Source organism: Pongo abelii, chromosome 21 (assembly GCF_028885655.2).
Source record: "Pongo abelii isolate AG06213 chromosome 21, NHGRI_mPonAbe1-v2.0_pri, whole genome shotgun sequence".
In the NCBI taxonomy this organism is placed as follows: domain Eukaryota; kingdom Metazoa; phylum Chordata; class Mammalia; order Primates; family Hominidae; genus Pongo; species Pongo abelii.
The window spans coordinates 63,595,696-63,618,644 of NC_072006.2; the positions used below are offsets into that span (position 1 = coordinate 63,595,696).

The 22,949-nt window shown below is 47.4% G+C and overlaps 1 protein-coding gene across 1 annotated transcript in view; it reads left to right on the top strand.

Annotated features, from left to right (window-relative positions):
• Positions 1-22,949, top strand: part of ZNF831 (zinc finger protein 831) — a 94,569-nt gene that overhangs the window by 20,993 nt on the left and 50,627 nt on the right. Inside the window, exons 2-4 of the mRNA XM_024239019.2 lie at positions 5,795-9,583; positions 10,694-10,830; positions 21,710-21,861. Of these exons, the coding sequence (XP_024094787.2) occupies positions 5,831-9,583; positions 10,694-10,830; positions 21,710-21,861 (4,042 nt within the window). The 5' untranslated portion in view covers positions 5,795-5,830. The remainder of the gene's footprint in view (positions 1-5,794; positions 9,584-10,693; positions 10,831-21,709; positions 21,862-22,949) is intronic.

Sequence of the window (22,949 nt, forward strand, 5' to 3'; positions counted from 1 at the left end):
TGGCCTTCTCTTTTGGGGCCCTAAATGTAAATTCTAAAAACCTACTTATGGCATTTTCATGTTCTCTCTTTGGCCAGGCTCATTTATGGTTTGCTTTTGCAAAGGAGGGCTTGGGAAATTGTCACTTCTTCTCTTCAAGTTTCTCCCACCTCTTTGTTCCCCTCTCCTCCATAAAGCTGCACATTTGCGCTGAAAGATATGACTGTTTGTTGAGGGGGGAGGGAATTGGGAGGAGGTGGGGAGCTGCACACGCGGCAGATGAGGGCTGCGCCAAGTTCCCTGTGTGCGGGAGCCTGGGGATGGCAACAGGATGAGGACTTGGCATTCAGTCCAGGTGACCAAGGGACTGTCCCGCACCCTTCCCTCACTCATACAAAGAGGTAAGCCTTCTAGCGAGCTGCCTTCCCAGCCCTGGCCCCCAGCTTCCCCACCAGTCCAATGGGGACAATAGGACTTGCCATCTCCTTGATTCAGAGTGAGCAAAATTATCTGCAGCCTTTTGAGGTTTTCCTAAGAAAAGCGTCATCTCCCTGGAGGAAGGTGTTAGTCAGCTGTCATCTTGCCAGCAGGGATCAGCTGTTACTCAAAGGCGTCAATTTCGCAGTGATCACAGAACAGGCTGCAGAGAGCACAAAATGATCATCGTGGCAGGTGTGTCAGAAACATAGTGCTCTTTTCCTGGCATTTCTATTTTGAAGCCCCAAGCCTCCCACCCTATGAGAGTCAGTTCTGGGCTCCTTTTCCTCCTCCCCCTACCCCCAGGTTGGGCTAAAGTTTCTGGGGGGCACGTGATGCTCAGCCCTCAGCTCCCCAGGCAGGCCCCCACTGAGACACCCCTCGGGTGACAACCCCCTCAATTTGGCCTCATTTTCCCAGTCACTTCAGGGCCTTTCTGGGTGCTCTGAAATTCGTCCTGCAGCGAGAGCTCTGTGTGTGCCTCGTCCTCCTGCCTGGACGTGCACTCTGGGCTGTTGATGCCCTGTGTCCTGGCACCCCTCTTTCCAGACTGCCCTGGGGAATGGAGCAGGAATTGCCACTGAGGCAGGAGCTGGACGGACTTATTTCTCCCTTCTTCCCTTCCAGGACCTCCCCACCCACAACCGTTACAACCAAGGGATCAGGACAACAGGCTCATACTCATCAGTTTCCTTAGGGTTTAGGGCTTTTGGAATTAAAACGCCTTTACTGAGTTTCTGCCACAGGAACAGACAGAAGCCCTGCCCACCTATTCTCCGACTCAGCATTTAAGAGCCAACTGCAGGCAGTGCTTCTGTGTCTGATGGCTCCCTGTGGCCACAGAGCCTGCCCTGTGCATTCACGCACGCAGCTGGAAATGCCAGGACATGGCTGCTCCCAGAGGCAGCCCCGATGCAGGCAGCTCACTTGCGCCTGGGGTGCATGTTCTACACAATCTCCTGGTGTCCGCCAGTGGGATTAAGCTCCAGTCACCCACAGTGGGGACTTGCTGGACATTTTGTAGCCTCCTTCACCCCCAGCCTTCCCATTTCCTTACAAGTGTTTCCTGGGATCACCTCCCAAATAAAATACTTGGAACGGAATCCTTTTCTCAGGAACCCACCCCGAGACAGCATCCCTTGCTAGAGGCGATGCATGGAGACTGCTGAGCTGACGGATGGGGGAAGAGACAAGGGTAGGAGGAAGACAGGGTGGGGGAGGAACCGGTAGTTAATAGTTCAAAATATTATGGCATATAATTGAAAACTGAAATAAATGGAGCGCTTATTCTGTGCTGGGCACAGCACTTGGTGTTTTCACATAACTTATTTCATCTGATCCTCCTGGTAGCTCTGCCCCAATGCCACTGTTCTTAGAGATGAGGAAACAGTCTCAGGGCCACCCTCTAGCAAGATGGTTAAGCAGAGACAGGAATTCAGGCCTACTGGTCTCCTGGGGAGGTTCCTGAAATTCTCAGCTAGTAGAAAGGTTGCAGCATCTTGAGGTAAGCCTTTATCTTCCATTCCTATTAGCTCTTATCCATTCTAGTAGCCACCTGTTAATCTCTAAAGATTCCTGCCTTTACATCTTTCCTTAAACAATTAGAACGTCTCAGATTGTTTTGAAGCCAGGGGCTCTTGCAGATGGCGTGGTGTGGTGAGATTCATAATGAGACCAGAGGTTTAGGAGAGGGAAAGAGAGTGGGTGCAATGGTCTTCTGGGTCCTCCCTTCTGCTCAGTGGTGTGCTGGTAAATGTTGAAACTGGCTTTCAGGATGAAAAAAAACAAAAAGGACTGACTTGTAGCATTTGCTGATTTTTGTGGTGTCAGTGCTTCCACTGTGGCCAGTTCGAGCTGTGAACATGATGCTACTGATGCTGAGGTTGGGAAGAGCCAGAGGTGTGACGTTCCACACTGCCAGGGAGCATTCCCACCACACCAGCACATCCCACATAAATGGCCCCAAGATCCCTGAGAATGGAAGATGCCATAGAATCCTTAGCAGGTGGTGAGCTCTGAGTATGTAGGAGCTGGTGTGAACTGGATGTTTCTTCCCCCCAGCTCCAAATCTACATGTAAAATCCTCACTCTCCATGTGACGGTATTAGGAGGTGGGTCCTTTGGGAGGCGGTCAGGTCATGACGTGGAGCCCTCATGAGTGGAACGAGTACCTTATAAAGGGGACCCCAGAGAGCTCTACTGGCCTTTCCATGACGTGAGGGTGCAGCAAGAAGACGGCCATCTAGGAACCAGGATGCAGACCCTCATCAGGCACTCAACCTGTCTTGGACTTGAACTTGATCTTGGACTTCCTGTCTCCAGAGCTGTGTGAAATAAATATTTGTCATCTCAACCACCCAATCTAGGGTATTTTTGTTATAGCAGCCCAAAGTACTTTTAAAAAATTGAGTACATTTGCTCAATGAAGATGATACTTTAAAAAAAATTGAGACAGTACCTGTTTACAATTGAGGTAAAAGTCACATAACCTTAAATTCACCGTTTTAACTATTTGAACGTGTACAATTCTATGGCATTTAGTACATTCATAGTTTTATGAACTACCACCTCTGTCTGGTTCCAAAACATTTTCATCACCCCAGAAGGAAACGTTGTTCCCAGTTAAAGCCTCATTCCCCATTCTCCCCTCCTCTGGCGACCGCTATGATTTGTTTTCTGTTTCCATGAGTTTGTCTATTCCAGTTTCTTCATACAAATGCAGTTATAAAACGTGATATTTTGTGTCTGGCTTCTTTCATGTAGCATGACGTCTTCAAGGTGCATCCATGTTGTACCATAGGCAAGCACTTCATTGCTTTTTATGGCTGATTACGATTCTATGGTACTGTATATTGCCGTTTGTCTATCCACTCATCAGCTGATGGACATTTCTGTCATTCTCTCTTTTGGCTATTTTGAATAAAGCTACTATGAACATGCATGTACCAGTTTTTGTTTGAATATCTGTTTTCAATTCTTTGGGGTATATACCTAGGCGTAGAGTTGCTGGATCATATGGTAATACATGTTTAACTTTGTGAGGAACTACCCAATTGTTTTTAAAGTGGCTGCATCATTTTATATCCCCACCAGTCGTGTTTATGGGTTCTAAATTCTCCACATCCTCACCAACACTTGTTATTTTATTGCTTATTAGTTTATTATTATTATTTACTATAGCCATGGTTGGTGTGAAGTCCTATCTCATTGTGGTTTTGATTTACATTTCCCTAACAGCTGATGGTATGAAGCATCTTTTTAATGTGCTTTTTGGGCGTTTGGAGAAAAAAAAATCTATTCAAGTCCTCTGCTCATTTTTAAACTGGGTTGTTACAAAAATTATCTGGGTATGGTGGCACACGCCTGTAGTCCCAGCTACTCAGGCGGCTGAGGCATAAGAATCTCTTGAACACGGGAGGCGGAGGTTGCAGTGAGTTGAGATCATGCCACTGCATTCCAGCCTGGGCGACGGAGTGAGACTCCATCTCAAAAAAATAAAAAATAAAAAAATAAATTGGGTTGTCTTTTGTTGTTGCACTGTAAGAGTTCTTTATATATTCTGGATATATCATGCATATGATTTGCAAATATTTTCTTCCATTCTGTGGATTGTTTTTTCACTTTCTTGAAAGTATCCTTTGATGAACCAAAGTTTTAGGTTTTGAAGTCAAATTTATTTTTCTTTTGCTGCATGTACTTTTGGTGTCATATTTTAAAATCCACTGCGGCCGGGTGTGGTGGCTCACGCCTATAATCCCAGCACTTTGGGAGGCCGAGGCGGGTGGATCACCCAAGGTCAGGAGTTCGAGACCAGCTGGGTCAACATGGTGAAACCTGGTCTCTACTAAAAATACAAAAATTAGCTGGGCATGGTGGCGCACACCTGTAATCCCAGCTACTCGGGAGGCTGAGGCAGGAGAATAGCTTGAATCCAGGAGGCAGAGGTTGCAGTGAGCCGAGATCGTGCCATTGCACTCCAGCCTGGGCAACAGAGCAGGACTCCATCTCAAAAAAAAAAAAACCAAAAAAAAAAGAAAAAAAAAGAAAAAAATCCATTGCTAAATCCAGAAAGGTCATGAAGTTTTAATCCTTTGTCTTCTATGAGTTTTATAACTTTAGTGCTTACATTTAAGACTGTAATCAATTTTAAATTATCCAGTTGTCATTTATTTGTTTCTAACATTATTTGATTGTAAGTTTATGTAATGTATCTTTTAGTTATGGCTGTGTTTCACAACTGGCTTGTGCAATTTTCGAAAATTTAACAATCAGCTCTCTTGAGCCAGTGTCAGTGGTATGAGCCAACTCAATGTGCTGCTACTTCTATGTTTTTTATTATTTTTAAATTTTTATTTATATATTTTTTGAGACAGACTTTCACTCTGTCACCCAGGCTGGAGTTCAGTGGTGTGATCTTGGCTCACTGCAACCTCCACCTCCAGGGTTCAAGCAATTCTCCTGCCTCAGCCTCCCTAGTAGCTAGGGGCTTTGGAAGCCCCTCCTTTGAGCAGAGACCTAAGTCTTGTCTTGAGGCTGAGGGAAGTGCTCCTTTTCCTGGTGGTGTCACCAGATCAAATACAGGATGCCCAGCCACATTTGAATTTCAGATAAGCAGCGCTCAGTGTTTCCATATAAGCATGGCACATATGAGATCTGGGACATACTTATACCGAAAGTAATTCTCATGCAATATTTGGGACATACTCCCACTAAAGAACTATGCGTTGTTTATCAAATTTAACTGGGAGTCTTGGATTTTTGTTTGCTAAATCTGGCAAGCCTTTCCTTGGGTCAATTTTTTTTCTTACTGTCGTCATCCTGCAGCACAGACTCAGAACCTCAGAGTGGGAAGGCCCTGATTCCTTGCCCATTTTGCGGATCTGGAAACAGTCCCAGAGAAGAAAAGGGATTTGTGCAAGTGAAGGAATCACTGTGAACTTCGAGGACCTTGACAAGCTGCATGACTTTTTCATGAAGTCAGCACATTTTCTGAGTGTCTCTGCATGTGGCACTGGGCTGGTGCCAGGGGATGATGGTGGCAAACCTGCCATGGACCTGTGCAGATGGCATGTTAAATAAGAGGCAGGATTCAAACAGATCTGGGTCCAAATCCTGCTTTGCCACGTGTCAGCTTGCATGACAAGTTACTTCTGCTGTCTGAGCCTCAGCTTTCCCTTTTGGATGAGAGTACCTTCCTCTCACTTGGGATGAAAGTACATTCCTTAGGGGATTGTCAGGCTTCCGTTGGGTGATGAAGTGCTTCGTGCAGGCTAGGGAAGATTTACTGCATGAGGAGAGAGGAGAGGTGCCCATGGTAAAGTTTGGTTGTTGTCTGCAGGTTGTCCAGCATTGTGGGCCATCCAGATGATGCGGAATGGAGGTTCCAGAACCCACCTGCCCTGCCCCTCCTGCGAGGGACCAGCCAGCTCCCACTCGTGGCCCTCCAGGGGCCCCAGGTGGCCAGGCCTCACCTCACTTGACCCTGGGCCCTGTCCTTCTGCCACCAGAGCAGGGCCTGGCCCCCACTGTGTTCCTGAAGGCCCTGCCCATCCCACTGTACCACACGGTGCCTCCCGGGGGCCTCCAGCCGCGTGCCCCGCTAGTAACGGGCAGCCTAGATGGGGGCAACGTGCCCTTCATACTCAGCCCTGTGCTGCAGCCTGAAGGGCCTGGCCCCACCCAGGTGGGGAAGCCGGCGGCCCCTACGCTGACGGTGAACATCGTGGGCACTCTGCCTGTCCTGTCGCCGGGCCTGGGCCCCACGCTGGGCAGCCCAGGCAAGGTGCGGAATGCGGGCAAGTACCTGTGTCCGCACTGTGGTCGCGACTGCCTGAAGCCCAGTGTTCTAGAGAAGCACATCCGGTCCCACACTGGCGAGAGGCCCTTCCCGTGCGCCACCTGCGGCATCGCCTTTAAGACCCAGAGCAATCTCTACAAGCACAGGCGGACGCAGACACACCTCAACAACTCCCGGCTGTCCTCGGAGTCCGAGGGGGCCGGGGGCGGCCTCCTGGAGGAAGGGGACAAGGCCGGAGAGCCCCCCAGACCAGACGGCAGGGGCGAGAGCAGGAACCAAGGGATGCACGCAGGGGCCTCGGAGAGACCCCTTTCTCCGGGTGCCCACGTGCCCCTACTTGCCAAGAACCTGGATGTGAGGACCGAAGCTGCTCCCTGTCCAGGGTCCACATTTGCCGACAGAGAGGCTCCTTGGGACTCTGCCCCCATGGCGTCACCTGGGCTCGCCGCGGCCAGCACACAGCCCTGGCGAAAGTTGCCAGAGCAGAAGTCGCCGACCGGCGGGAAGCCGTGCGCCCTGCAGCGGCAGCAGGCGACGGCAGCCGAGAAGCCCTGGGATGCCAAGGCCCCCGAGGGCCGGCTGCGGAAGTGTGAGAGCACCGACTCGGGGTACCTGTCGCGCTCCGACAGCGCGGAGCAGCCGCCTGCGCCCTGCAGCCCCCTGCACAGCCTTTCGGAGCACAGCGCCGAGTCCGAGGGGGAGGGCGGCCCGGGCCCGGGGCCAGGGGGCGCAGGGGCCGAGCCCCGGGCGCGAGAAGCCGGCCTGGAGCTGGAGAAGAAGCGGCTGGAGGAGCGCATCGCCCAGCTCATCTCCCACAACCAGGCGGTGGTGGACGATGCCCAGCTGGACAACGTACGGCCCCGGAAGACCGGGCTGTCCAAACAGGGCAGCATCGACCTGCCCACGCCCTACACCTACAAGGACTCCTTCCACTTTGACATCCGCGCGCTGGAGCCGGGCCGTAGGAGGGCCCCGGGCCCCGTGCGCTCCACCTGGACGCCCCCAGACAAGTCTCGGCCCCTCTTCTTCCACTCCGTCCCCACTCAGCTCTCCACCACCGTGGAATGTGTCCCCGTCACCAGGAGCAACTCGCTGCCCTTCGTCGAGGGCTCCAGGACGTGGCTGGAGCCCAGGGAGCCCTGGGACCCCTGGTCCAGGATGCAGAAGCCTCTGAGCCCCAGGCCCGGCCCAGCCCGCCTGGGCTGCCGCTCGGGACTAAGCTCGACTGACGTTCCCAGTGGGCATCCCCGGGCCCTGGTCAGACAGGCCGCAGTGGAGGACCTGCCAGGCACCCCCATTGGCGATGCCCTGGTGCCCGCAGAGGACACAGATGCAAAGAGAACTGCTGCACGGGAGGCCATGGCCGGCAAGGGCAGAGCGGGCGGCAGGAAGTGCGGCCAGAGAAGGCTGAAGATGTTCTCCCAGGAGAAGTGGCAGGTGTACGGGGATGAGACGTTCAAAAGGATCTACCAGAAGATGAAAGCCAGTCCCCACGGAGGCAAGAAAACCAGGGAGGTGGGAGTGGGCAGTGGGGCAGAACTGGGCCTTCCTCTGCAGAAAGAGGCAGCAGGGAGCTCAGGCACAGTCCCCACCCAAGACAGGAGGACCCCTGTCCATGAGGACACATCCACGGGGGCAACGCCAGAGCCTTGGGGAAATCCACCAGCCCCGGAGGCCTCCTTGGTGACTGAGCCCACTAAGCATGGAGAGACGGTAGCCAGGACAGGAGACAGTGACCGACCCAGGGTGGAAGAGGCTGTGTCATCCCCTGCACTGGGTGGCAGAGACAGTCCCTGTTCAGGCAGTAGGAGCCCCCTGGTCTCTCCAAATGGGAGGATGGAACTGGGGTGGCAGATGCCCCCAGCACCTGGCCCCCTCAAAGGGGGTGACATAGAGGCCCCCAGGCCAATTTTGCCAGACCCTAAGCTGGAAGGAGGTGCCCGAGGTGCGGGGGATGTTCAGGAGACCTGCCTGTGGGCCCAGACTGTCCTGAGATGGCCCAGCAGTGGCTCTGGGGAGGACAAGCTCCCCTCAGAGAGGAAGAAGCTCAAAGTGGAGGACCTGCACAGCCAGAAGCAACCAGAGCCTGTGGGCGCAGAGACCCCAGGTGGGCCCACGCAGCCTGCCTCTTTGTCATCCCAGAAGCAGGATGCTGATCCTGGGGAGGTGCCAGGGGGCTCAAAGGAGAGTGCCAGGCAGGTGGGCGAGCCTCTAGAGTCCTCTGGAGCCTCCTTGGCTGCTGCTTCTGTTGCCCTGAAGAGGGTGGGGCCAAGGGACAAGGCTACCCCACTGCATCCTGCAGCCCTAGCCCCCGGGGAGCACCCCCGACTGGCCACCCCACCTCAGGCTCCTAGAGTGCTCTCTGCCCTGGCAGACAATGCCTTTTCCCCTAAGTACCTCCTCAGGTTACCTCAGGCAGAGACCCCCTTACCACTCCCCATTCCCTGGGGACCCAGGCACAGCCAAGACTCTCTCTGCAGCAGCGGGTGGCCTGAAAAACGGGCATCATTTATTGGGTCAGGACTGGGGACCCCTCTTTCTCCCAGCCCAGCCTCAGGCCCCTCCCCAGGTGAGGTGGACAGCATCTTGGAGGACCCCAGCTGTTCCAGGCCATGGGATGGGAGAAAAGGGGCACAGCTGGGGGGGGACAAGGGGGACAGGATGGCCACTAGCAGGCCAGCAGCCAGGGAGTTGCCCATCTCAGCACCAGGGACTACCAGGGAGGCCACCTCCTCCCCGCCCACTCCAACGTGTGAGGCACACTTAGTTCAGGACATGGAGGGTGACAGCCACCGTATCTATCGCCTCTGCATGGGCAGCACTTTGGCAAGGGCCAGGCTCTCTGGGGATGTCCCGAATCCCTGGGTACCCAACTGGGAGCTGGGGGAGCCTCCTGGGAATGCCCTAGAAGATCCTTCTTCAGGGGCCCTGGTGGGCCCCGACCCGCGTTTCCCCCTCCAGCCTGGCTCCTTCCTCACTGCCCTCACTCGGCCTCAGGGTGTGCCCCCAGGCTGGCCAGAGCTGGCCCTGTCTTCCCACTCAGGGACGTCCCGCAGCCACAGCACCCACAGTCTCCACAGCACCCACAGTCTCCACAGCACCCACAACCCCTTTCCCTCACTGAAGGCTGAGCCGCGGCTCACGTGGTGTTGCCTGAGCCGCAGTGTCCCTCTGCCCGCGGAGCAGAAGGCAAAGGCGGCGTCTGTGTACTTGGCGGTGTACTTTCCTGGTAGCAGCCTCCGAGATGAGGGTCCCAGTGGCCCTCCTGGGAACAATGGAGGATGGACCTGGACAAGCTCTGGAGAAGGAGGGCCGGCGCAGATGTCCAAGGTAAAGCTGGGCTTTGCCCCAGGGCCCAGGGTTGAGAGAGCGTGTCGTTATCCTGTTAAGACCTCTCGTGAGGCAAGGAAGTCTGAAGCCGTCCCATGTAGCATCTGCTGTTCACTGCTTGCTTGTTCCTGAGGGAGCCTGGGGATGCCACACAGACAGCAGGAGGGAATAAAGGACCAAATGCACACCAAAACAGAATTGTGGAAAACATACATTCCAAAGGAAAGAATTACTGTACTTAAGACATTAGGTGAGATAGTCTTCATAACCAAATGTAAAATTTAACTGAGCTTCCTGGTAACAGAAGCAAAAAGTAAAATGAAACACTCCATCAGAGAGGTGAGCTCTCTGGACCATTCTAAGATTATAAACCAGAGACTCCCAATAATTGAGAGAGTCATTATACTGGGGATTCTGGAGAAGGAATTACTGTTGATTGGACTCAGCCCTCTCTCTGAGGTTCCCGGGAGCAGAGATAAAAGGGGGAATGTGGTGGATGCTCACAGGTGTTCTCACTTGGTGATGAAATGATAATGCAGAGCTCCGCCTTGAGAAGGGGTTCACACACCTGGTTGTGATGACTGAGGGCTTAGTCTCCTGCTCTGGGGTGGCTTGGGCCATGGCCACTGAGGATGGTCCTGGAGGCTCAGCAGTCATTTAACCCTGTGGACAGTGACAAAGGTCCGGAGACCAGAGTCTTGCAGGCTGTTCGGCTTTCCCTAGGTGGAACCCAAAGTTGTGGGGAGTGCTGTTTTCATCTTGAGAGTAGCGGGTTAGTCAGGAGGGCCCCAGGGGTGTGGGGGCTCCCGGGGAGGTGGCTTTAGGGGAGAGTAAAGGGGCTGGTCACCGTGTTTCTTTGGCCTCCAGTTAACCGATGGCATAGGCTTTCCTCTGCGGATGGAGTCCAGGCAGGGTTTCAGGAGGCTGTGTCCAGGAACACTCTGCCGTTGCCTGGTTGAACTTCTCAGGGACTCAGGCCATTTAGTGATGCAGTATTTCCGTTTTGATTTCTGAAGAGAGGCATCTTATCTGCAGAGCAAGAACCCTTTGGAGTTTTCCTCATCATGAGGGCTTTGAGTAATGTGATGCCAACATGCTTGGTGTTTTCAGTTCTCCTACCCAACAGTCCCAGGGGTGATGCCCCAGCACCAGGTGTCTGAGCCAGAATGGAAGAAAGGCCTGCCTCGGAGGGCAAAGATGTCTCGTGGGAACAGCAAGCAGAGAAAACTGAGGATCAACCCTAAAAGGTAGGGTGAGTGGCCGCCTCTGTCATTTCCACAAAACCCCAAGAAGAATTTACTATGGGATTTGAAAGGTATCCGTGTGCTCCCGAGAAAGAGTTCCTGTTTCCTAGGGTTTAGAGTTTCATGATGAAAGGACTGAATTTGTTTCCCCGTTAGTCCCCCATCCCTTACAACTCACCGCCTGTGTATTTTTCGATGACACCTTTCTAAGGCCAGGAATCCAGCAAATCTTTGAAATAACTGGGTTGAAAACACATCCATTCAACTTAAGTCCGGAAGAGACAGCCTGTTAATTATTTACAGCTTTTATTGTGTTTTTAATTATGCAAGCAATGAATGTCCTTTGCAGAAAAATTAGACAATACAGATGAGCAAAGAGAAGACAATAAAACATCCTGGTAATCTCGCCACACAGAGATAATCACCGTGAACATTCAGGAGTGTGCCCTTCTAGACTTTTCTTTGCGGTATGCGTATGCACATATCCACCCCCAACAAACGGGAGGCCCTGCGGATTTTCCTGCCACTCCTTCTTTGTGTCTTTCTTGGATTGTCTTTCTCCTTTGCTTAACACCCTTCAGGCTGCCCATTGCATACAAATTAAAAAGCAAATTCTCTAACCTTTGCCCTCTTTCTGCCCTCATTTTCCCAGTGATCTCCTCTCGTGCTCGCCCCCCACCCTCATCCCATTCTCTAATCCACGTTCTAATCCCAGATCCCTGATGCATTTATACTCCACACCTCAGCCGGCAACCTGTCAACGTTCTCCCCCTAGACTGTCAGTCCTTTTTTTTTTCATTTTTTTTCTTTTTTGAGACTGAGTCTCACTCTGTTGCCCAGGCTGGAGTGCAGTGGTGTGATCTCGGCTCACTGTAACCTCTGCCTTGGGGGTTCAAGCGATTTGCCTGCTCAGCCTCCTGAGTAGCTGGGATTACAGGCATGGGCCACCACACCCAGCTATTTTTTTTTTTTTTTTTTTTTGTATTTTTAGTAGAGACGGGGTTTTGCCGTGTTGCTCAGGCTGGTCTCAAACTCCTGGCCTCAAGTGATCCTCTCGCATTGGCCTCCCAAAGTGCTGGGATTATAGGCGTGAGCCACTGCACCTGGCCTGTCAGTAATTTATCCAAAGCCTGGATATTCTTCAAGGGGCGATCCAAATTCCTAACTCTCCCCTTGGCTGCTCAGACCCTCAGTGGCTAGAGACGACCTCTTCTCTTTTGGTTCCCCCTCCTGCCTCTATCAATGGTCTGCCGGGACCATGTGTCCAGAGCTAACATTATGGGGCACTTGCTGTGTGCCAGGCTTTCCCTAATCGCTTTCTGGCATGCATTGTTTCATGAGATCCCACAAGGTACTGCCCACGATGTGGATGGTATTATTAGCCCCATTTTTCTCATGAGGAAATGGAGACAGAGAGAGCTTAGATAACCTCCCCAAGGACCGAGATTTGAACCAGCCAGTCTCCTTCCATAGCCTGTGTGCCAACTAGTCGCTTGTCTTGGTGCACCCCAGCCTGTCCTGGGCATGCTAATGGCCTGGCATTTTCTAGATTTTTCTTGCAGTGCTTGAGATTTTGCATTTCTAACACAGCCAGGTGATGGTGCTGGCGTGGCCCCCAGAGCAGGCTTGGAGGAGTGGGGCTTTCCTTTCCAGCATTCCTGCTTTCTCATGGATCACTCAGGGTCCTGAGACAGAAGACTGACTCAAGGTAGTCTGAACAAAACAAGGCCTCCCTGCCTGTGTAATGGGGCCTCCAAGCCTCATCATCAGCCCTGGCCCAAACTTGGTGGTGTGGGAAGGACAGTCTTCCAAAGGAAAATTCGAGTGCTGCTTTTGGAGGAAAGGGGAATGCATGCCATCTAGACGGAGGAGCTGCATGCGGGGCTCTGGGAAACAAGGGACATCGGCTAGTGGTTGTGGTCCTCCTCAGTATCTCACCAATAAGGAGGAAGCGCTCAGTTACATCTGACTGACAAATGATGAGCCTGAAGCCTCCAGTCATCATTGGAAAGATGTGGGGAGAGGGAAGAGGATGAGTTGCCTCATTAACAGCTCCCACTTTCCCAAGACTTCAGCTTGACTAATTCGAAAATATTTACCATGTACCTGCTGTGCGCTTGGTGCCCACACCTGGAGGTGGCCGAGGAAACTTTCTTAATCCAGGCTGAGGGTCCCAGACTGGAGCCCAGGAGGCTTGGAGATATCACTCCAGGACACCTTGCAAACCCACTAGCAGCTCTTGGGCCAAACACAGTGCATGTAAGACCCTTGTTAGGCCAGTGCTCTAAAACTTTTGGCACTTAGCAGCCACATAATTAGATGTAAAGATTTCTCATAAAAATCTGGATTTCTAACTTTTCTTGAAATATGGGAAGCTCTGAAGACACTGGGCCTGCCTCCTTACATGGCAACAGCCAGATGGAGATGAGCAGTGGCCACGCCTTGTGAGTAAGAGCTGTGCTCTCTGCTGTGCTCTCTAGCTCACCTCTCCCTAATGTCTTACCCTCGGCCAGCCTTTCTCAGTTATGCTATCCGCCTGGCCCCCATAGCATTGGAGTTTGCAAATTTTGGCCTTAATAGCTGGCCTTGTGGGACTAGATGGCCTCTCCACTCAACAAATCACAGCAAGAGCCCATGGATGGCCACAGGACGGGGCAGGGGCATTGCAGAACAGGGAGAAGTCTGAACAAGGACTTAGAGCTCTAACCAAGAACTCTTGGCTGGGTCAAATGAGGAGGAAGCTGTTGAGCTTTTTATTTCCACAAACATTTATTGGTTGATTATGATTTGTTTATCATTGATCCTTTTGTTGGCTCATGACTGTCTTTTGAGTTAATTCCAGCTTCAAGGCCTTTGCACCTGCTAGTCCCTCTACCTCCACCTGCACACTCCTCCTCTTGTTCCTCACATGGCTGGCTCCCCTGTCTCAGAAAAAGCATCAGCACCATAAGGGCATGGATATCTAGGCATGGACATCTTTGAGGGGAGGTATTACTCTGCCTACCACACTGTTTATCCAAACACCCACACACATATGTTTGTAGATATTTATCCGTCCATCTGCCCACCCACCCACCCACCCATCCACTTACATATCTATCATCTATCTATCTATCTATCTATCTATCTTCTATCTATCATGTAACCCTTGTGTTCTCTCCTCAAGAAGGAAGCCTATTTCTTGATTCATTTTCCCACTTTCATTTCAGTTGTTTCAATGTTCTACAGAAAATGAAATACCGTAGCAGAGATTGCTCTATAGTCCTTAGCTCACAGAGAATGATACAGTTCTCTTCTAAGTAAAATATTACCTTAAATGTTATATAACAATATGTAGAAAAGAAAAATTTAAAAGATGATTATGTTGTTTTATGTATTTGGCACAAATTGTATCAATCTGTGTTTTCATTCTTTGCAAATCACCAATAATATATAATATTGTTTGATGTCTTTACAGTACATATAAAAGTATCATTCTTCAGCTTGATTTTGAAGGTCAACATGGTGTTTTTGAAGATCTAATCATGTCAGGACATACTGATCAAATTCATTCATTCTGATTGCTGTACAGTGTCTCATCCATGAGTGAGAGTTTGCCCTTCATTCATATGCTTCCTAATATTTGTTGTTATCAGATTTTTTAAGTGATGAATATAATTTATAGGATTCTATATATATCCTAGATTTGTATGTATTATTTGCCTGTTATATATACTGCAAGTATGTTTCCAAGTCTATTACTTGTCTTTTTAAGTCCATTTATTTATATGTACCCACATAATTGCCCATCTCTTGTCTTTTCATTTGTTTCTGCATGTCAGATCTTCTTTCTGGGATTATTTTCTTCTACCTAAATCATATTCTTTAGAATTTCCTTTATTAGAAAAGAAAATTCTCTTAGTTTTTATTACTCTGTAAATATATTTATTTCATCAGTGTTGTCGAAAAACAGTTTGCTGGGTACACAATTCCAGGTTGACTGTTATTTTCTCAGCACATCAAAGCTATCATTGCACTATCTGTCAGCTTCCATTTTGTGGTAAAGAAGCCAGCTGTTAGACTACTCATCTGTCTTTTGAAAGTCTTTTATCTCTGGCTACCTTTAAGATCTTCTTTTATCCTTTGGTGTTCCATAGTTTTACTTTGATGTATGTAGATGTATGTTGCTTTTTATTTGTTCCATTAGGAATCCACAGGGCTATTTTGATTTGTGGATTGGTGTCTCTCTGTAAAAAATTCCTAGCCATCATTCTTCAAATATTGCCTCTGTCCTGTTCCCTCTCCTTCCTTTCTGAAATACTGAAATAATATATATTAGTCCTTTTCTATCTTTCATGTCTCTTAATACTTTTAATAACCTTGTTTCTATGTGCTATAATCTAGACACTTTGTTCAAATCTGTCTTTAAAATTTTACCAGTTTTTTAATCTACTATTTTTTGTAAAGCTTTTTTAAAGTATAATTAAATTTTAATAAATTGCACATATTTAAAACATGCAATTAAATAAATTTTGACATATGTATATACCTGTGAAACAATATAACCAGGATCATGAGCATATCTGTCAAGCCCAAAAGTTTCCTCCTATCCTTTTGTAATTCCTCCCTTCTGCCCGTCCTGAAGTCCTTCCATCCCCAGGTAACCGCTGATGTGCTTTCCGTCACATAGGATAGTTTGCTTTTTCTAGAATTTTATAGAAACAGAATCATACAATATATGCTCTCTTTTTTTTGCCTGGCTTTATTCACTCAGTATTACTATTTTGAGGTTCATCCATGTTGTGTTTATCAAGAACACATTCCTTTTTATTGCTAACTGGTATGCCATTGAGTGAGTATGTCACAATTTGTATACATATTCACTTGTTGATAGACATTTGGTTTGTTTCAGTTTGGGGCTATTACAAATAAAATGACTATAAATATTCATATGCAAACCTTTGTATGGACATATGCTTTGAATTATCTTGGGAAAATACCTAGAGGTGAAAAGCCTGGATCATATGGTAGTTGTATTATTAACTTTTAAAGAAGCCGCCAAATTGTTTTCCAAAGCGGTTGTATTATTTTACGTCTCTACTATCAGAGTATGAGAGTTCCATTTCTCTACATTATTGCCAACACTTGGTATGGTAATTCTTTTTAGTTTTAGTCATTTGAATAGTTATGTAGTGGTATCTCTTTATAGTTTGAATTTACATTTCCCTAACAAGTGATGATATTCAGCGTCTTTTTTTATGTGCTTATTTAGCATTTGTATATCTTCTTTGGCGAAGTGTCTCTTCAAATCTTTTGCGCATCAAAAATGGATTGTTTTCTTATTGAGTTTTGAGAATATTTTTAATATACTCTGATTATAAGTTCCTTATCGGAGATGTGATTTGTAAATATTTTCTTTCAATCTATGGCTTATCTTTCTATTCTTTTAGTAGCATCTTTTAAAAAGCAACTGTCTTTCACTTTGATGAAATTTAATTTACCTTTTTTTGTTATGTTTTTAGTGTCATAGCTTAAAAAAGGGTGCCTAAACAGAGCTTCAAAGCTTTTCTTCTAAATTTTTCTCTAAAGTTTCATACTTTTAAGTTTTATATTTAGGTTTATAATTCATTTGCACTTAGTGTTTACATATGGTGTGATGTATGGATCGAAGTTCTTATTTTTGTATGTGGATATCTTATCTAGTTGTTCCAGCATCATTTGTTTGTCTATTTCAATGCAAATACCACACTGACTTGATTATGCCACTTGACTCTAAGACTTATTATAAAGCTAAAGTATTCCAAAGAGTGTGGTATTTGCATCAAAATGGATACATAGATCAATGGAGCAAAATAGAGAATACAGAAATAGACCATGCTGTGGTCAATTGATTTTTCATACAGGCTCAAAGGAAATTCAGTGGAAAAAGTATAGTCTTTTCAACAAATGGTTCCAGACCTGGAAAATTTCTCCATCATAAGTTGAGGTGTCATCAGGCTTACCTCATCTGTTTCTCTTCTTTCATGGATCACTGCCTTTATTGCTTAATGTCCAATGCCCTGAACACTATTGTTTTGTATCTTTATTCAGTTTTTTACTTGGGATGGTAAATCTGGTTATTTTTGCAAAGTCTTGGTCAGAAGTCCCTGGCCTATTGCAGTGCCTCTTAGTTGACCTCCCCTACTTTTATTGGTCTGCTAAATTTTAAGTTTAATTGTTGATGTGAAGTATATTTTATTTCCAAAAAGTTTTATTTAATTATTTTTCTAATTTGCTGGATCATTTTATAGTCTCTTGCACTTGACTCTTATTTTCAACCTTTTTTTTTTTTTTTTAAAAAAACACATCTAATGTTTTGCATCTGACAATGACAACATATGAAGTCTTGGCACATCTGACTCTGTTTTATATATTTGCTCTCACATATGTTAACTTATTTCCTTGTTTGTGTTAAAATTTTTGACTGTGAGTTGATATTTTTGGGACGTTGAGATGTGGGTTGAAGGTGGATTCCTCCAATAAATATTGGTTTTGCTTCCACTGGGTGCCTGGGGGTGCTTGTTTGTTTGTTGTTATGTTCCCCAGGCAGGTGGTGGGGGTAGGGAGTATTTATTTCTAATTCACCCACATACTGAGAGTATGCCTTTCAGAGGTCTCAGCTTTATGCAGGAAAGGAGGTTGGGTCTTCCACTTGCCTCTCACTGAAGAACATTATGGGCTTTGAGTCCTGTACCCTCAACTGCACCAGACCGTGAAAATGGGAAGGTCATCCTCATCTGGTTTGGCAGATTCCTCAAAGCAAAAGCAATCTCACTGCTCCAGGGTGCAGCTCTCACTTGGTTTTTGCCTTTGAACTATTTCTTATCTTTTAATCAGAACATACATAAATTTAAATATAAGTTTAAAAAATTTTTACATTTTATGCTGCATTTTTAATTGTTTTCAGTATAAGGATAAGTTTGGTGGTAATCAGGCAGAGTATTGAGTCCACTGTGCTGTTGGAAATGGAGTTCTTATTTTTTAACCTTGATAATGATGGTTTTTTCATTAAGAATTTGTAAATTTTGATATAGTCAAATGGGGCTGTCTTTTCCTTTATGGTTATTGCTTTTTGGTATATCTAAGAAATCTTTCTTTACTCTCAATTTCCTACTTTCAAAAATATGCAGATTATGTTATCTTATGTTTTCTTCTTATATGAATTCATATATATAGAAGGATTTATTTTTATTTTTGTTTATAAAGACAACTATGGACCATGGTTTTTAACTTATTTTAACCATGAGCAATGCATTATTTATACATACATATATATTTGATCAACAGGGTCTCACTATGTTGCCCAGGCTGCAGGGCAGTGGCTATTCACAGGTGTGATCATAGCACACCACAGCCTCACACTCCTGGCCTCAGTAGTCTTCCTGCCTCAGATTCTGGAGTAGCTGGGAGTACAGGCATGTACCACCATGCCTGGCTTGGTTTTTATATTTTTAAAAGCTTATCCATATAAAAACAGAAGAAGAATATGTGGCACAGATTGTCTGTGGCATACAAAGTCTAAAATATTTATTAGCTGGAACTTTGCATAAGAATCAAGCAGACCCCTGCATTAATCTGCTTTTGCCCACTTACATGTTAAATTTTATCTTCCCGTTTATACTTGAAGTTTTTTTCAGGGCCTTTCATTCTGCTTTCATTCATCTCTGTGTTTTTTGCCAACTACAAATACCACACTGTAATGAAAATGGTTGTTTTCATTAACAAAACTACATGAGTTAAAGAAGAGAGATTAGAAAATGCAGGATCCACTTTCAGAGTGGAAATGGAGAAATGCAGAAAATTCATACTCAGAAGCCTAATTGCCCTGACATTAACTAGAGGCATAAAGATCCAGAGTGCTCACAAAATACCTCCCCGCCTTGCCCAAAGCAAGTGCGGGATCATGGAATTAGATTTTATTGATTAATTTATAACTGTGTACTGTGCTGTATGAAGCATGAAACATTCAGAGACTTGTTCCTAGGAAGCTTCCAACAAATGGAACAATGAACTGTGAAGCCCCAAGTGAATGGAAATGAGCGAGGAGAAGATTGCAGGTTGTATGGGAGAAGGGCACTCTATAAAACCCTAAAATATACATTAGTCATTGAAGGGGAGAGTGGAGAAGAAAAAAATCCTGGGCTTTGAGAATGCAATTCTATTAGTAGATAGTGCTTTTCCTTATGGAGCGGATGTTTATCTGTCTAAGCCATGTGTCTATCCACTTTAGTCATCACACAATTTACTTATTCAATGAGATAGCACTCTCAGTAATGAGAGCACAATCTCTGCAGTGAGGTAAAGACAAAGACCTACAGATGTGGCCCTGAGTCCACGTGGCCTCTGCTGCATGTGACCCCCACCACACGTGGCTGAGACTCTTTGTCACGTTGGCCACAGCCCCAGAGCTTTGACGGCAGTCCCAGGTCCTGCTTAGCAGGATACAGAGGCTCTGCCATCCACACCTCCACCGCACTTCTCTTTGCTTTGTTCTTCTCTGTGGGGCCAAGAGAGGAACGTGAGGGAAATAGCATGTCAGATCTCATAGTTTCACTCCAGAAAGGAATGTGTGTGCAGTGGGCTGTGTACAACTGCAAGACCCACTCCTTGGGTCTACTGTCCCTCCCTGAGAGAACCTGACAAAGGTGGCAAGGGGGTGACGAGCATGTCACCCTCACAGCTGGGTGCGGAGGTGCAGCCTGACAAAAGTGTCCTGGATGGGGCCCCAACAGCACTGGCCACACCTTGAGGGGACTTGCATGGCTGGTGATGGAGATGAGCTTGCAAAACCTTCCTAAGCTAGGATGCTGCTTCTCCAGGAGGGGCTGCACACAGAACGTTTTGGGAGAACCAGGAGAGAGAGAAACGTACCCTGCCCATGACTAAACTAAACAGTCCTTTGAAGACATTGCGAAGGTCCACTTGGGCTCTTCTCGAAGGCAAAAAGTTTGAAATTCCACCTTAATGAAGTGCGAATTCAGAGGCTGGGCCTTTCCTAGCTCTCTCCTTGTTATTTTGCTTGAGTAGAAAGACCCCGGCTTGCTAATTTTCTGAAAGTAAAACCTCCCTGCAGTTCAAACTGTGCCATTCTTAACACCTGCAAGTGTGTGGCAGCCACCCACTGACTTGTGCAAAGGTGACCCAGCAGCAGGTTGAAGAAGAATTCTCTCCATGTGCCACCCCTTCCTTCCTCCCTTTGTCTCTGCACTTTGAAATCTCTCTCCACCCAGGCCCTGCAGGATTTGGTTCAGGGGTTTGTCGCTCCCCACCCTGGCTCAGATAGCTCTTTCAGGAACCTCTGTTCTTGACAACTGCTTCAAAGAACAAACCAGCCACCACTGCCTCCCCCACCAAACTAACCTTCCCCCCCCACCCCGCCCGGGGAATGACAGCTCCTGCCCCAGGCAGGGGAGGCAATCGTGCCCAGTTGAGGGGAGCTTCTCCCAAACACAGAGGCCAGAAAAGATGAACAAAATGTCACTTTCTCGTTGTTGCTGCCAGGAAAAACCAGTGCCCAAGAGGATACTGCATTCTGCAGATCTTATTTAAAATTCTGTGAGCGGCCCTGGTGATTAGGGGACTGCGGCTGGATCTTGGCAGTGGCTCAGATAAATGAGAAAGGAAAATAGCTGGTTCTGAGGAGCACTGTGGAGTAGAAATATTGTAAACTGAGGCTTGTAAAGGGAAGGGATTACTTGTGGCTTGACCAGGCAGTTAGAAGCAGTGCAAAGATCTTCTAAAAGAGCTTAAGGCATACTGCAGGCCTGGCTCTTCGTCTCATTCTTTTGCCTGAAGAATGGGGGTGCTATACTAGGTTGATGGCCTGTTTGTGGTTGCACATTCATATTAGTAAAATAATTTGTAGCCTGCACTCTATTAAATGTGTATTTGTTCATTTACAAATTATACATATATTCTACTCTATGACATGAAACAATAGAAACAAGAAAGGACATGAAACAATAGAAATAAGAAAGACTAGATGAAAATCAATGTAAATAGAAGCTCTAGTATTTTTCTTTCTCTACTGTCATCATGCCTTCCCTCTGAGATGTGAATACTTCGTGTTGAAGACAAATAAATCAGATGATCTGGTAGGGCTCCTCCAGAAGGAAGGTCTATGAAGAATGCTGTCCAATATGGTGGTCACAAATAAGAAAGACTAGATGAAAATAAATGTAAATAGAAGCTCTAGTGTTTTTCTTTCTCTACCCTCATCACATCCCTCTGAGATGTGAATACTTTGTTTTGAAGACAAATACATTTTATTTGAAGAAAATTTATTTGAAGACAAATAAATCAGATGATCTGGTAGGGCTCCTCCAGATGGAAGGTCTACGAAGAATGCTGTCCAGTACGGTGGTCACTAGCCACACGTGGCTATTTAAATTCATTAAAGTGAAATACAATTTAAGACTCAGTTTCTCAGACACACTAACTACATTTCAAATGTACAATAGCTACATGGGCCTAATGGCTACTGTATTTGACAATGCAGATTACAGAACATTTCCATCATTGAAGAATAATCTGTTGGACAGTCTGTGAAGCAAGTAGTTAAGACCACGTAGCTTAAAACCTAATTGCAGCAACTATCCTTGACTAAGCCCTTGCTATGACTAAGCATCCTGGGAAGCATTTTGTGACCACCTCATTTAGTTCCTACAACAACCTCTGAAGCTAGGCGCATTATCCTGGGGAGGTGGGGGATGAGGTATGGAGGGATCGGGAGTTGCTCAGAGCTGACCAGCTAGTTAGAGGTTGAGCCCCGTGTTCTCCTGGGCACCCCACAGTGACTTTCCAGATTTTTCCAGGCATGTGCTCTCCAGGCTGGTTACTGCAAGCGTGCTTCTCTCTTCTACAGGTACAAAGGGAATTTCTTGCAGAGCTGTGTTCAGCTGAGAGCCAGTAGACTTCGCACACCAACCTGGGTGCGAAGAAGAAGCCGCCACCCTCCCACACTCGAGGGACTGAAGCCATGCAGGACCCCTGGGCAGACCTCTTCAGAAACAGCAGGTAATGCTCTCTTTGGAGGTGCATCCAGACTGGGCACTTGAAGGCACCCGCCCAAGGCATAGACACTGGGGATTCGGGATGGGCAGGAGTCAGCCCCAAGTGCCGCAGGGGTCAGGCCCAAAGGGGAGAGTAACAGAGGCATGACGTCTATGAGACAATCAAAGTGACCCTAAACTAGTGGGGAGGGCATGCGGTAGAAGACGGAGAATTCAATTATGAGAAGTCACCAATATACTTGAGTACCGGCCACCTGTGCCAAGCTCTGAACCAGGTGCAGGTTCCCTCCGGGACCCAGGAGAACATGAATCACAGCTCTTGGTGCCTCTACTTTCACTATCTCTAAAAAGAAAGCTCACTCAGTTCTCTCTGCAGGGTCATTGTAAAGCTAAAGTGGGATGGGCTTGAGAGCCCATGTGAAGCAGAAAGATGAGTAATTATGTGAGGCTGCAGGGTACATTGCTTACATGTGAAGCGGTAAGAGGCATACTCTTCACCATGCTTGGAAATAAATAAAGGGTGAACTAAGTGGGGCTGCTTCCTGGAAAAATGGCTATTTTAAGCTGCAATCACTGGGCAACCGGGGAAAATGGGTCAACTTCTCTGGACCTCAGTTTCCTCTCCCTTTCTCCCCTCTCCCCAGCATTAAAGAGCTCAGCCTTAGCCTTGCTTGATTGTTGATTGGGGAAAATGAATACCCTGTGGGAAAGGCTGCAGGGTCCCATCTGGCCAGCAGTGCATGAATTACCATCCTTCTGTGGTTCATTGTCGTCTGTTTGGCTCAAGGGCTAACCCTGGGCTCTGTCTCATGCCTGAGGTCTTTGGCCCTGGGGGATCCTTTGCTGGGGCAACTCTGCCTCCACCTTTGTGTAGCTCCAGTGCCCGCTACAGGCAGATGGCACTTGAGTGCTCTCCCCACACCTCTGCTCCCCAACCCCCAAAGCCTTCCAGGGTAGGCAAGGACATGGACTAGTCTTGTTTCCCAGAGAGAATTTAAATCCAGGCAAGAATTCATCTTACAGTTGGGGCCAGTTGTTGAAGAAGAAAGGTTGTTTTTGTTAAGGAAGGTCAAGGGTCAAGCCCCATGTGGG